The sequence below is a fragment of the Pseudophryne corroboree genome, chromosome 2, assembly GCF_028390025.1.
Source record: "Pseudophryne corroboree isolate aPseCor3 chromosome 2, aPseCor3.hap2, whole genome shotgun sequence".
NCBI classification, from domain to species: Eukaryota; Metazoa; Chordata; class Amphibia; order Anura; family Myobatrachidae; genus Pseudophryne; species Pseudophryne corroboree.
The window spans coordinates 930,529,694-930,545,932 of record NC_086445.1 but is presented as its reverse complement, the minus strand read 5'-3'; the positions used below and the strand labels follow the sequence as shown (position 1 = coordinate 930,545,932).

The window sequence follows — 16,239 nt, the reverse complement described above, 5'->3', positions numbered from 1 at the left end:
CTTTAGACCTCAGCCCTTTCGAGGCCGTGGTAGAGGAACAGCCACGCCTGGTAGACGAGGTCGAGGACGTGGTTTTCAACAAACCAACACCTGTAGTCAGGACGCTAAGGTCACCGACAAGCCAGTGGCATGACGGGCTCCCAGCCCTTCTCGGATCTCCAGTTGTGGGAGCGCGCCTTCAGATGTTCCATTTGGCGTGGTTCCAGACATCCACAGATGGGTGGATACGCAATTTAGTGTTAAAAGGTTACAATATAGAGTTCGACTGTCTACCGCCTCTGCGGTTTTTCAAGACAGGACTGCCTGTGTCGGACGACAAGAGGGCGGTTCTGCAGATTGCCATTCAGTCTCTGCTGGATTCAGCAGTTTTGATTCAGGTCCCTGTACACCAACAAGGTCAGGGTTATTATTCCAGTCTGTTTGTGGTACCAAAGCCGGATGGCTCGGTCAGGCCAATATTGAACTTAAAGGGCCTCAATCAGTACGTCACTTACTACAGATTCAAGATGGAATCTCTGCGGTCAGTAATTGCAGGTTTAGAGCCACAGGAATTCATGATTGCGCTGGATCTCAAGGATGCGTACTTACACATTCCGCTTTGGCCACCTCATCAGAGGTTCTTGCGTTTTGCGATACGGCAGAACCCTTATCAGTTTCAGGTTCTACCGTTTGGCCTCTCGTCAGCGCCTCGGGTATTCACCAAAGTGATGTCTCTGATGATAGCTCATCTCAGATCCCTGGGAGTGATAATAGTTCCGTACTTGGACGTTCTGCTCATCAAAGCTCCGTCTCAACAGATGCTCCTCCAACATGCGTTGCTAACGTACAATGTACTAGTTCGGCACGGTTGGATTGTTAACTTCAAGAAATCACATCTGCTTCCGTTTCAACGATTTCAATTCCTAGAGATGATTCTCGATATGGTAGATCAAAGAATTTACCTACCAGAACAGAAAGTCATCTGGTACAATTGGTGCTCAAGCCTCGCACAGTCTCGGTACATTTGTGCATTCGCCTGTTCGGCACAATGGTGGCGGCTTTCGAAGTGCTTCAGTTCGGAATATTTCACTCGCGTCCTTTTCAACTAGAAGTGCTCGCACAGTGGTCGGCCTCGCATCTGCAGATTCACCAGAGGGTGAGGTTGTCTCCACGAGCCAGAGTCTCTCTACTCTGGTGGCTCAAAGTACACTAACAGCAGGGAGACGGTTCGGCGTCTGGAATTGGTTAATTCTAAAGACGGACGCAAGTCTCAGAGGTTGGGGAGCTGTAGTTCAAAATTGTCAGCTCCAGGGTCTCTGGGCGGATCACGAAAGATTGCTGTCTATAAATGTCCTAGAACTCCGGGCAATTTACAATGCGCTACGACAAGCAGTGCACATGCTTCGGTCTCAGATTGTCCAAGTGTAGTCAGACAACGTGACGGCGGTCGCGTACATCAACAAACAAGGAGGAACGAGAAGCCGCATGGCCATGCGGGAAGTAGCTTGAATCCTCAATTGGCCCGAGCATCACCAAGTGATATTGTCGGCAGTGTTCATTCCGGGAGTGGACAACGGGGAGGTGGATTATCTCAGCCGTCGGGATTTTCATCCAGGAGAATGGGCATTAAATCCAGAAGTGTTTCACATGTTGGTCCAGAGGTGGGGTTACCCTCAAGTGGACCTGATGGCATCTTGCCACAATCACCAAACGCCCCAGTATGTGTCCAGAACGCGAGATCCAAAGGCAGTGGCGGTGGATGCTCTCACAATCGCGTGGCCATACAGCCTCGTGTATCTGTTTCCACCGTTTCCGCTGCTCCCTCTGTTGCTAAAACGGATCAACCGAGAGTCTGCCACAGTCATACTAGTGGTGCCTCATTGGCCTCGGAGAGCTTGGTTCTCGGATCTTCACGGGCAACTCGCAGACGATCCTTGGCCGCTCCCGCTACGTCCGGACCTGTTACACAGAGTCCATTCCTTTACCCCGATTTAGCGCGGCTGCGTTTGACGGGGTGGCTGTTGAGAATGCCCTCTTAAGAAGAGAGGACATTCCATCAACCATGTTACGTGCTAGTAAGCCAGTTACGGCTGCTCATTATTACGGGAGTCGGCGTGCCTATATAGGTTGGTGTGACGCTCAGATGTTTCCGACGTCATCTTTCAAGTTATCCCGTCTTTTGTTATTTTTACAGACGGGGTTAGATGGAGGACTGCGTTTATCTACACTAAAGGTGCAGGTATCTGTTTTGTCAATTTACTTTCAAAGACGATTGGCTCTATTGCCGTCTGTACACACCTTTCTGCAAGGTGTCCTCAGAGTACAGCCTCCATTCATTCCACCTTCAGCGCCATGGGACTTGAATCTGGTTTTGGATTTTTTTAGTCTTCATATTTTGAACCCTTACAACAAGTGGATATTAAGTTTCTCATTTGGAAAACAATTTTTCTCCTAGCCTTAGCTTCAGCAAGGCGTGTTTCAGATTGGGTGCCTTGTTATGCAAGCCACCGTCTTTGGTGTTTCATGATGACAGAGCGGAATTTCGGACAAATCCCGCTTTCTTACCAAAGGTAGTGTCATCTTTTCACATCAATCAACCAATGGCAGTTCCTGTGTTAACAGACGATTCTGGAACTTTGGATGTGGTACGCGCCCTACGCGTTTCTGTATCCCGACCGTCTACAGTTCGTACAACGGATACGTTATTTGTTCTCTATGATGCTGCCAAGATGGGTTGGCCAGCTTCTAAGCAGACCTTATCCAGATGGATAAAACTGACCATACGTCAGGCTTACCTTCAGGCTAGGTTACAGCCGCCTACATCGGTTACAGCTCATTCCACACGTTCTGTGGGAACTTCATGGGCAGCTGGTCGTGGAGCTTCTACGACGCAGCTTTGCCGTGCGGCTACATGGTCATCAGTGCACACGTTTGTGCGCTTTTACAAGCTTGATACGTATGCGGCATCAGCATCTAGCTTTGGCCGCTTAGTGTTACAGGTGCCAAACAGCTCTCCCGCCCACAGGGGAAGCTTTGGTACGTCCCAAGAGTACTCCAATGACCCCTAGTGGATGAAAAAGAAAATAGGATTTTGGTACTTACCAGGTAAATCCTTTTCTTTGAATCCATAGGGGGCACTGGACGCCCACCCAGAGCAGTTTTACCTGGTTGTGGTAAGTTCAGTGGATCTTATGGTAACACATTCTCACCGATTTATCGGTTATGGTGTCAACTGGTTAGTTGTCAGTTACGTTATGTGTCAACTTTCTTGTTGTCCGTTATGTTATAACGTTATAGGTAATTCTCCATTGTTCATCCTCTCTATCGCTCCTGTTCGCCTCAGGAAAAAACACTGAGGTATTCTGGGAGTATGGAAGGGAGGAGAGTTACTGAAATTTGAATATTCAGTGCCCTGTCCTTGCTAACACCGTCCATATCCCAAGAGTACTCCAGTGCCCCCTATGGATTCAAAGAAAAGGATTTACCTGGTAAGTATTAAAATCCTATTTTCCGGCGGGGGGTTCCCAAAGAACCCAGCCGTAGCTACTTTCTCCGGTCTGTAGCCCATAGGCTACAATGGCCTTCCGCTGTCAAAAGATTGCAGTAGCTGTGGGGAACAATATTGGGAATGCATTCCTGATATTGATACATTGGGCAGCATCCCATCCCCCATAGAAACCTATGGGGAATGCGGCTGCAGGTGGTAATGGAGCGATTGCAGCAGGTACCCGCTGCCATCCCTCCTTTATACATACCAGGGATACTTAGGGGTATATTCAATAACTGTCGGAAGCTGCCGTCTTGTTGGAAAGACGGCAGTTTCCGACAGTTTTAGGTCGGAAGGGGCTCTGACCTATTCATTACGGCCCCATTTATTCCGACAAGTCGGGAAACCCGACTTGTCGGAAAGCACGTTGATCGGTGGCTTCAGCCGCCGATCAGCGTGCATTGTCGGAAGCGGGGCCAAACCAGACAGGTTTTAGCCCTGTTTCCTACAGTCTCAATCCGACTTTAAAAAAAGCCGGATTGAGATGAGTGAGCTGAGAGCAGGAGACGGGGGAGCAGTGGGGAGAGCAGGAACCCAGTGGCAGCGTCCACCCGGTTGTCCGAGGTCCCGCTTGCTGGAGCCGGGTGGACGCTGCCCTGAGCCTCCTGTTATGCTGCTGCAGCCGCTGCTCCCCCCGTCTCCTCCTCTCCTCCCCCGTCTGCTTGGTCTCCTCTGCTGCTCTCCCCCCCGGCGCCGCAGACTTCACCTCCGCCCGGCGCCGCTGACAGCTCCCTTCCCCTGGCACCGCTGACAGCTTCCCCCGCTGCTGACAGCAGCAGCAGGACAGGACACCGGGAGCGGCCAAATATACGACAGTCGGATTTGGCCGCTCTTTTGAATAAGGGTTATCGGGTCCATTCCGACAACTGCATGTCGGAATGGACCCGACTCTTATTGAATATACCCCTTAGTATTTCTTTTCCGGGATATAGCCGCAAATATTATTTGATAAATGGGCCCCTTAGTGACTGCTTGGCATATGGATTCTTACATGATCTTCCTCCTCAGTAACTTCAATGAATAGTTTGCATCCAAATCTGCTAATTGGTGATGTTCACTGTTGGTATTACTTTTAGAGTAATTACATCTTAAAGTGATCAACATGTGTGATGTTTTGCTTGTTTTATTATACCACTGCAGCATACTTGCTTCCTTTGACTGCCTGCCTACATGAGATGTAGGGAGATCCATGTAACATGGGTATGATGCTGTGCATTGCACCATTGCAGTTCCGTCTGCTACTCTGGAAAAGTGGGCAGAATGTGGAGGTGCTAATCACTCTCCTGGAGCCAGGAGGACTCCCCAAATTGGGGAATCTCCCGAAAGTTCTGGGAGAGTAGGTAGGCCTGGACTGTAGCATTGGTACAGAATTACACACAGGTATTTTTTGAGCTTGTACATTAGAGATTGGTTTGCTTTATATACTCCATACATTTCCGTGAAATACATAATCGGGTTTCCTGTTTTTTCACTGTTCCTCTTTTTTTTTGTCTTAAGCAAAGGAATATCTTCAACAGGATCTTTGGTGGCTTTCTAATGAGGAAAGCCAATGAATTGGGATGGGCTACTGCATGTTCCTATGGGTGAGTTATCAGTGTCCACTATGCACTATGGTCGAGCCACTGGGAATGTCCTGCATGTGTGTCCCAGATTTCCATCGTATGCTTCCTACAGTCCAGGAAAACTGCTTAGTATATTGGAGAGAAACCGCTTTCCAAAAGCAGGGCTCAGGTAAGAGAGGGATTCTGGTTTCTAGAATGAATGGGTAGAGAGGGCGGGAATCCATTCCTGAGGCCCAGTTTTGGTTTTCTGTGTTACTAGCCAGATAACAGATTGACTAGCATCCGCAAGAGCTATATCATAGTGAGTCTGTGTGCAGTGACGGTCTTACTACCTGGGGGATGAGTTAGAAAGCACATGCAGACACACATACATGAAAAATTCCACGTTACACGTACACACAGCTGTATGTTCTACCGATTGAAGTGCTACAAAATATTCTATTTCCATATGTGCTGATCACAGTTCAGTTATCCTGCTACAGCATAGGTCTGCAAACTCGGTCCTCATTACCCCCACACAGTGCATGTTTTGCAGGTAACCCAGCAGGTGCACAGGTGTATTAATTACTCACAGGCACATTTTAAAAGGTGCACAGGTGGAGGTAATTATTTCACTTGTGATTCTGTGAGGAGACCTGCAAAACATGCACCGTGTGGGGTAATGAGGACTGAGTTTGCAGACCTATGCATACCTCCCAACATGACCCTCTCCAGGAGGGACCTCCAGGAGGGACAGAATGCTCTGTTCCTGGACTTTTCTGTTAATTTACGATCGCCATCACCTGTGCTGAAACACCTTTCTTATCCATTAACCTGTTCAACATAGGTGCCAGCAATCTTAAATTAAGAGAAAAGTCCAGAAGCAGAGCATTGTGTCCCTCCTGGAGAGGGACATGTTGGGAGGTATGCCTATGTGCTAGAGTCATGTTTCATGTTAGTGATTGAAAAGTGTCCGTCCATCCAATGAGACAAGGAAAAGTACACTTAGATGTAGATGTGCATCTGTCACTGTAAGTGGCATTGTCTTCACTGTAAATCTCTGTATCATGCTCCAAAAAACGATTCTACTTGTCATTCACAATGTAACAGAAATAACAATAATGAGGGCCGCTCGGTCATCTAGTCTTTTGCACAGTTATACATATGTATAATACAATGAATGTATACTGGGAATTCGTGTGATATTTGACGACAGTAGATCTTTCTCTTCCAGCGGATCTAGACCGTATGTTGTAGCTGTGGACGACATCATGTTCCAGAGACCGGTGGAGATTGGATCCTTACTGTTCCTGTCCTCTCAGGTAGGGGTTTCACTCGGTATATGAAGTATGGATATTAGAGGCTAGATGGCAGCCTAAACCATTTCATCTGAAATATATCTGTTGACGAATTAACAAACTTCAGGTTAATTCGGTAACGTAGTCTGTGCTAAGAAATATGGGAGCAAATTAATACATCCAGGAATGGTTCTTTCACGTCGTTGTCTATTCTGCTGTGAAACAACTGACCCTACATTTATATACATACATCACACATATATGTGTATATATATATATATATATATATATATATAACCTATATATTGTGCTTGTGGAAATCCTGTTTGAGTGCCACCTTCAGCAACCTATATAGACTTGTGTGTGTGTGTGTGTGTGTGTGTGTGTGTGTGTGTGTGTGTGTGTGTGTGTGTGTGTGTGTGTGTGTGTGTGTGTGTGTGTGTGTGTGTGTGTGTGTGTATTGTTTGGAATGCACACGCTTTACCAAAAAAACCTGTCCCCATAAATGTAGTAAATATTTCAGTTCCATAAATTCGGATGTTACATGAACAGTCCTGCTGCAAGTGGACAGTAAATGTCTTCTTTAAATATGGACAGACCTGTTCCTAAATGCAATAAGTGTATTTTGCAAAAATGCACCTAAATATACAGATATTTAGGGGGTATCCTATTAGCCGTGAAAATGCGCCATTTTAGCGCAGGTCAACTATTCGCACCTATTGGACAAAAGTTTCAGCTTATCAGGGTATGCGCGCTCCTGTTTTTCGCACCTATCCTTTTCTAAAAGCATGAAAACGGGCAATAAGTATAGAAGAAAATGGGCAAATATGCCTGTACCCCCAATATAGGAAATCATTATAGAAGTCTATTTGTGGCCATGATATAACTATTTGGTGTACTTAAATTGGATAAATGGCAGTTATATCCATTCTTTTAAATGTGAAAACATAATAGAAAGCTATTTTTTTTCAGCAAAGTAAGAGCTCTCATTATATTAGGGGCACGTAAAAAAATGGGTATAAGTATATATTTGAGTAATTTATAGACATTTAAAAAAAAAAAATACTACTCCCACCTGCAAGCCTAAAAACAGTTATCCCACTCATAAAGCACCCCAATGTACCTGTCCCATACCTTGTATCCCAATTTCCATCACTTTGCATTTTTTTACCCCAATAATGACATGCCATTAATGGCCAATTAAAACGAATTAAAAATTTCTAAAGTGCCTAATTAGTCATTCAGGGCTGTGTCCCAGGGGTTCTGAACCAAATCCCCATATTTTTACAGCAAAAATAGGCTACTTATCACCTGCTCTGCGATGGTGAAAACAAACTTGCGATAAAACCTATGGAGACTTATCGCTGATAACTTTTTGCAGCTAATTGGATACTGAGTTTCTCTTTCATCCACTAGGGGACACTGGAGTCTTATACAGTAGGGGTGTGAAGCTAGCAACCGGAGGTGTGGCACAATCTAAAATTAGCATTGTCTGCACAGCCGGCTCCTTCCCCTTCACATCCCTCGACCCTCAGTTTGGAAAATTGTGCCTAGGAGGTACAAGCACAAGAAGGGAGCTCCTGCTCCATTACATTAAGAGGCTGAGTCAACCTAATGAAAAGGGGGACAAATGTCTTTAAACTTGAGAGACAATGATCCCTAATAAAGGGGACCTGCATCTCTCCACAGAAAATCCTGAGCACAGAGCAGCAAACAGATCAAGGGCAGTGAGTACTGGTTGTTAAGGGCCCTAGTTAATCTCCAAGTATATAGCTTATACAGAGAAGCACAGGGGGAATCTGTGGTCCCGCGGTACAAGCTTACTCCCGCCACCGGACCCGCGCCTCACGCTGATCATGCTGCTGTCTTCTGGCTCTGAGCCCTGGCACTGCAGCGCAGCTTCCCCCGCTGCCCCCCTCCCTCCGCTAGCGCTGGACACCTCGCGGCTCCCTCAGCTGCCTTCAGTATCGGAGGAGGAAGCAACGCAGCCTCCCCCTCCATCTCCCTTCCGCTGACGCTGGGACATCTCGCGGCTGGAAGCTGCAGTCCCGCTGGTCTCTGCACTCAGCTGCCTTCAGTATCGGAGGAGGAAGCAACGCAGCCTCCCCCTCTGTCTCCCTTCCTTCCGCTGACGCTGGGACATCTCGCGGCTGAAAGCTGTAGTCCCGCTGGTCTCTGCACTCAGATGCCTTCAGTATCGGAGGAGGAAGCAACGCAGCCTCCCCCTCCGTCCCCCTTCCGCTGACGCTGGGACATCTCGTGGCTGGAAGCCGCAGCCTTGCTGGTCTCTTCAACAACTACACTGCTACCCTCAGTGTCGGAGGCGGAAGCAGCGCAGCTTACCCTGCCGCCCCCTCTCCCTCCGCTGGCAGTGACTTAGTGTCTGGAAGCCGCGGCTCCCCAACTGCACAGTTTGACTATGCCACTTGCAAACCTCCCACGTGCACTAGTAGGGAGGGATTCACAGGACACGGAGGGCTAATCGGGGCAGGGGGGGAAACGATGTAAGCGGCATGACAAAGCCTCAGTTGCTCATCACATTAATGCCCCAAACAGAAGCATAAACCATGCTGAAGGGGCGCTAGGGTTTTTAATGAAGTGATCAAAAAATTTCAGTGGTGGCCATCTTTCATATACAGAAGAGGCGCCAACAGGCTACCCACTAGGGACAACAAATTAGGTGGGAGGGAGGGATTTTTTATAAATAGAGAGAAGTTGCTCCCTCTACTGGACAGTTAGGCTCTGCTGCAATGGATTTTCAATGTGTCTTAACAATTGGATGATCTATATTTTCAAGGGACTTCTGATACACAGATCCTGAGAAAATAAAAGAAACGACTGGATCGCAAACCCCGGCCTCACAGCTGACAAACAGTTGGGTGTGCGGGAGTTGCTACAAAGCTGGTGTTTATTATTATTTATTTAATTTTATTATTATTATTATTTTTATATATATATATATATATATATCGAAAAAAATCCAGACCGGTGTATCCAGTGTACCTTTCCGCCCATCATCCGTTACGGTTTTTCCATTCCTATTAAAAAAGGAGGAAAAGTTTTACGGTGCGCTCAGTGGTTAAAGCACCTCAAACAAGTGTAATAAGAGCACTAGGGGAGCAGCTCCGGGATGTGCGATTCATAAGGACGCTAAACCCGTGAGTGGTATTCCAACAGGGGCAATTATTTGCCCTGGCAAATAATTCCAAAGAGGAGAATCCCACAGGCATCAGTCCGACTGGGCTGAGGGTTTTTCAAAGCTATGGAGGCATTTCTGATAAATTAACACCGCCTGCGAACAATAAATAATGTGCGCAAGGCGGTCAGAGACCACTCCCAATTTTACAAGTCAGAGAGGGGCCTGGTCATACATTAAGGCGAGTTAATTGAGACTACCTTTGATGTTGATACTCAGGAGGAGGACCCAGAGGTGACGGGTCCAGCTTTCCTTATAGAAGCGGTTAATAAGGATACTAAACTGCAAGAGTTTAAATCCCAATGTGGTTTGTCAAAGGAGACAGTCGGTAAGATTGTCTCCTTTGTACCTCATGTAACGACTTTCAAGATGCTTCAGATCGTAAAATTGACACAGCTTTAAAGTCAATTTTTTGTAGCAGCAGGTGCAGCACAGAGACCTACGATCGTCTGTGCTTGGGTTAACAAGGCCATGGGAGCATGGTCTGGACGTATTATACAGGCTATTGAGGAGGAAAATAGCTTGGAAGAAATTACCCAACTGGCGGAACACATTCGAGAATCTGCTTCATACTTGTGTCAAGCCTCAAAGGATATTAGTAGGATAGCATCGCGCATCTCTGCATAGGCCATATTGGCTAGACCGGTTTTATGGCTCAGAGAATGGCAAGGTGGAATCCATCCCCTTTGTGGGTGAAATGCTTTTCGGGCCAGAGTTGGACAAGTGGATTTCACAAGCTACTGCCTTTTCCACAAGTCCACCTTTCTACCTACTCCTTCTACGAGAACCACACCACAGGTTAGGAGAGGTTATTCGGGACCAAGGTCTCATTCATTCAGATCGCAGTCCTTTCGAGCCCAAAGAAGAGTTTTCGGTACACAAGTACGTGGAGGCAGAGATAGAGGCCGCTCACAGGCACCGACCAGAAAGCAGGATAAACCGGCTGACAAGACTTGGTGGGCGCGCGTCTGGAAGGTTTTCAGGACAACTGGGCCAAAACCTCACCAGAACTTTGGATAAACAACATAAAGGGGTACAAAATGGATTTTCAACAGAGACCTCACAGTCAGTTTTTTTGCAACGGGATTGCCTCGGTGCCCTCTGAAATCAAAAGCACTACTGACAGCGATTAAAAAATTGCTACGGTCAGAGCTCATTATTCCAGTTCCCGCCTCTCAAAAGGGAACGGGTTTCTATTCCAGTCTGTTGGTTGTGCCAAAGCCAGATGGGACGGTCAGACCCATACTCAATTTAAAAGCTTTAAACGGTTTCTAAGGGTCTACAAATTTAAGATGGAATCAATCCAGTCAGTCATTGCAGGTTTGGAACATGCATACCTGCATATCCCAATTTGGACTTCTCACCAAGCTTACTGAAGGTTTGCACAGGTGACGGATCACTACCAATTCTGGGCCATGCCATTCGGTCTATCATCAGCCCCTAGAATCTTAACGAAGATCATGGCAATAATGGTGGCAGGATTGAGACATCAATTTCTCATTCAACATGCGTGGATTGTGAACTTCCAGAAATCCGACCTCATGCCAACTCAACGGATTCAATTCCTCGGTCTCATCTTGGACACTATAAAATTGAGAGTATTCTCACCAGAGAACAAGATCCAGGCCCTACAGAGGTTAGTGGCTCCGGTACTAAGAACACAGACTGTTTCTCTACACCTCTGTGTGCAACTTCTCGGGAAGATGGTGGCGACGTTCGAAGCTCTCCAGTACGGCAGACTTCATTCCCGACCATTCCAGATGAACCTCATTGCTCAGGGAGCAGGTTCGCACTGGCGTCTACACCCAAGAATCCGACTTCCACCGCGCATATGAACCTCCTTGATTTGGTGGTCGTTGCACACGAATCTAGCAGCAGGCAAGAGATTCGACATTTGGGATTGGAGGATCCTGACAACGGACGCCAGTCTCAGAGTTTGGGGTGCCGTCCTAGAGGAACATCAGTTTCAGGGCAGAGGGACGTTACGGGAGAGCAGTCTACCCATAAACCGTTTAGAACTGAGAGCAGTTTACAATGCGCTTCTCTTAGCCGAAGACTTAGTCATGGGTCAACACCTTAGGATACAGTCGGACAATGTCACGACGACGGCTTACATAAGCCGTCAAGGAGGAACAAAGAGCAGGGTGGCGTTAAAGGAAGCCACAAAGATTTTGTTGTGGGCAGAAAAGCGAAACATCATCCTCTTGGCAGTGTTCATTCCAGGTGTGGAGAACTGGGAAGCGGATTATCTCAATCGCCATTACATGTATCCGGGATTTTCAAGGTCCAGCAGCAGACGAAGTGGACACATTGACACTTCCTTGGGTTACAGAAGGGTTTACATTTTTCCACCTTTCCCACTCATAACAGGGTTCTGAAGAAGGGGAACCGAGAACGAGTGTGGGAAATTCTGATAGCACCAGATTGGCCCCGCAGGAGTTGGTACTCAGACTTAAGGGGATTACTAGCGGATGTTCCTTGGCGGTTACCTCAGAGACAGGACCTGCTATCTCAGGGGCCGTTACTACACCCAGACCTGAACAGGCTGCGTTTAACGGTGTGATTATTGAAACCCGGATTTAAGGAACAGAGAGATCCTGCGAACGGCTATTCCTATGATGATTGCTGCTAGGAAGCCGGTTACAGCCATGCACTACTACAGAATTTGGAAGAAGTACATGGTGTCAGAAACGTGGTTGGAATTCGACAAGCTTATCCAGACTTCTACTTTTTCTTCAAGCTGGTTTAGATGGAGGACTAAGACTAGGTTCCTTGAAGGTTCAAGTTTCGACTCTCCATCCTATTTCAACAGTGGTTAGCATCCTTACAAGAGGTTAAAACCTTTTTACAGGGGGTTCTGAGGATACAGCCTCCTTTCTGTGTCTCCCCCCCCCCCCCCCCCCCTCCCCCTCCCCCACTGTGCCGTGGGACTTAAATTTGGTATTGGAATTTTTGAAGTCACCAACTTTTGAGCCGTTAGAGAGGACAGACCTGAAATTTCTCTCTTGGAAGGTCACGTTATTACTTGCTTCGGCCAGAAAGGTTTCTGAGTTAGGAGCCTTATGTATGAGTCGTTCTTTTTAAAAAAACAAAAAAAAGAAAGAAAACAATTTCCGTGAAAATATGGCAGAACTCCATGAGCGGATTTCCTTCCTAAGGTCATTTTGGGGTTTCACGTAAACCAGACGATTGTAGTCCCATCTTTTCAGGGATTTGCAGATGGGGACGTGTCTTTGGATGTTGTCCGAGCTTTGCGACTATACGTAAAAGTTACGTCGTCCTTCGGAAGGTTGGCCCATTTGTTAGTTCTCTATGATGGGCCAAAGAAGGGTTGGCCAGCATCTATGCAGTTCTTGTCTAGATGGATTAGACTTGCCATTCGGCAAGCTTGTAATTCCTGTGGTCGACAGGTCAGGCTGGTGCTCATACCACCAGTTCAGTGGGTGCCGCATGGGCGGCTGCCAGTGGTGCTTCCGCTACTCAACTTTGCAGAGCGGCGACGTGGTCCTCAGCCCACACGTTTGCGAAATTTTACAAGTTTGATATCTTTGCGTCCGGAGACTCTTAAGTGCGGACGTTTAGTTTTGCAGGCCACCGACAGCACTCCCTCCCTTGGGGATTACTTTGGGACGTCCCCTACTGTATAAGACTCCAGTGTCCCCTAGTGGATGAAAGAGAAAAGAGGATTTTGGTACTTACCGATAAATCCATTTCTCTGAATCCTCTAGGGGACACTGGACGCCCGCCTCGGTGCTGTCAACCTGCTGTGTTCAAGGTTCTTGTTCACACATTTCGTGCAAACAGCGTTAGTTTTTCTGTTAAGAGTTTCTTAGTTGCTGTTTGATATGTTGTACGGTTCGGTTCCTCGCCACGGGCTATAATCATGTCCTATTCTCTCAGTCAAATTTTCCAAACTGAGGGTCGAGGGATGTGAAGGGGGAGGAGCCGGCTGTGCAGACAATGCTAATTTTAGATTGTGCCACACCTCCGGTTGCAAGCTTCACACCCCTACTGTATAAGACTCCAGTGTCCCCTAGAGGATTCAGAGAAATGGATTTATCGGTAAGTACCAAAATCCTCTTTTTTGCAATTGCGAGAAAAAGCTGTTTTTATCGCGACACTGCGTTTTCGCAGCTAATAGGATAACTGTCTACTATGATTGAATTAAAGGGGAATTACATTTCCCATTGTAAAACTGGTATACCTTTCTATAGATTTCTACATCCCATCCAATGCTACCACAACCAACCTCTGTTTTACTGTCTGTTTTGTGTAGGTGTGTTACACAGAGAATAATTACATGCAGATCCGAGTGCACAGCGAAGTTTCTGATCCAATCACCGGAGAGCATCACACAACCAACATCTTCCACTTTACATACATGTCCGATAAAGAAGTGCCACAAATTGTTCCAAAGACATACGGAGGTGAGTATATGAGTGTACAGAGTCATTTTGTATCATTAATTAATTAAAGTAAAACAGAATGGTTCATGCAGTGTACCAATATTGCGTTATAGGGAACTTTCTTGAAAAAAAAAAATATTCAACATTCTTGAACAACTGTTTCTTAAATAGAACCTAAATAATTACCTACTGTACATTATGAAGCCATCATTGAGACAAGCAGCCTATATTAATTATCTAGAAACCAGTGCACATATTTGGCATATTTGGTATAGTTCTAGCTGATTCCACTTCAAGGCAAATTTTGAGGGTCTCACTAATTGCTGAAAACCGTTTTGAAAATATTCTCCACCTGCGCTATTTAAAAAAAACCACATATATTTACTTAGTATAAACACATTTTACACATAACGCCTGATTCAGAGGTGCAGGCAGATCATGCGGGGCTGCGATTACTTGCGGATTCTCTGCGAGAATGTTCAAATGCCAGTTTAAGCATTCCCCTTGTGCACTCGGGGATGCGGTTATGTGACCGGCGGTCACAATACCGAAGCCGGGATCCCGAACCTTGAATATCCCGCCCCGACACCCATAGAGTGGGAATAGAACCTGTGGCGAGTGTAGCGAGCCACCGAGTCCGCTGTGTGGTGGCCCGCAAGGGATATCGTGGCGCCCCCCCTTCCCGCTGGCCATATAACAGCCGGGATCCCAGCGTCAGTATTGTGACTGGCAGCCTGACCGCCAGTCACAACATAGTGTGACAGCGTGGGCTCACTTTGCCACCCTGTTGGGGTTAGGTGCGTTGTGTCTTGGGCTGTCTCTTACCAACAGTAACCTGTATGTAACTCAGTGGTTCCCAAACTGGGTAGGCTGCACTCTGGGTGCCTCATGACACTTGCAGGGGTGCCCTGGGTTTGGTGGTCCAGGACCAATTCAAATTATTAATGGTCAATGAAATAGGCAAAACCAGTGCTGGTGGCTGTAAATCATAAAATACGTGGACAAACAGGAGCTAATCCTGTCCTTCAACATATAACTGAATTAAAGAATGACATATAAACACAGTTTGCGTAATTTAATTTTATTTCTCTAACGTCCTAGAGGATGCTGGGGACTCCGTAAGGACCATGGGGAATAGACGGGCTCCGCAGGAGACAGGGCACTTTAAGAAAGAATTTGGATACTAGTGTGCTCTGGCTCCTCCCTCTATGTCCCTCCTCCAGACCTCAGTTTGAATCTGTGCCCGGACGAGCTGGGTGCTACTTAGTGAGCTCTCCTGAGCTTGCTATAAAAGAAAGTATTTTGTTAGGTTTTTTTATTTTCAGAGAGATCTGCTGGCAACAGACTCTGCTACGTGGGACTGAGGGGAGAGAAGCAGCCCTACTCACTGAAGATAGGTCCTGCTTCTTAGGTTACTGGACACCATTAGCTCCAGAGGGATCGTACACAGGATCTCACCCTTTGTCGTCCGATCCCGGAGCCGCGCCGCCGTCCCCCTCGCAGAGCCGGAAGACAGAAGCCAGTGAAAGAAGCAAGAAGACTTTGAAATCGGCGGCAGAAGACTCCAGTCTTCATACTGAGGTAGCGCACAGCACTGCAGCTGTGCGCCATTGCTCCCACACTACACCCACATACTCCGGTCACTGTAGGGTGCAGGGCGCAGGGGAGGGCGCCCTGGGCAGCAATTAGAGACCTCTTGGCAAAAGTGGGCATATATACAGTTGGGCACTGTATATATGCATGGGCCCCCGCCATATTTTTACACAGAAACGTGGGACAGAAGCCCGCCGCTGAGGGGGCGGGGCTTCTTCCTCAGCACTTACCAGCGCCATTTTCTCTCCACAGCTCCGCTGAGAGGAAGCTCCCCAGGCTCTCCCCTGCAGAAACACGGTAGAAGAGGGTAAAAAGAGAGGGGGGGAACATAAATTAGGCGCAAAAACAGTATATACAGCAGCTACTGGGTTAACACTAAGTTACTGTGTGATTCCTGGGTCATATAGCGCTGGGGTGTGTGCTGGCATACTCTCTCTCTGTCTCTCCAAAAGGCCTTGTGGGGGAACTGTCTTCAAAAAGAGCATCCCCTGTGTGTGTGGTGTGTCGGTACGCTTGTGTCGGCATGTTTGACGAGGAAGGCTGTGTGGAAGCAGAGCGGGAACAAATTAATGTGGGGTCGCCGCCGACGGCGCTGACACCCAATTGGATGGATATGTGGAAGGTTTTAAATGATAATGTTACTTCCTTGCATAAAAGGTTGGATAAAGCTGAAGCCTTA

The 16,239-nt window shown here is 47.2% G+C and overlaps 1 protein-coding gene across 1 annotated transcript in view; it reads left to right on the top strand.

Annotated features, from left to right (window-relative positions):
- ACOT9 (acyl-CoA thioesterase 9) overlaps positions 1-16,239 on the top strand; it is a 144,242-nt gene that overhangs the window by 103,643 nt on the left and 24,360 nt on the right. The window contains exons 13-15 of the mRNA XM_063956227.1: positions 5,024-5,109; positions 6,302-6,389; positions 13,838-13,988. Coding sequence (XP_063812297.1) covers positions 5,024-5,109; positions 6,302-6,389; positions 13,838-13,988 — 325 coding nt within the window. The remainder of the gene's footprint in view (positions 1-5,023; positions 5,110-6,301; positions 6,390-13,837; positions 13,989-16,239) is intronic.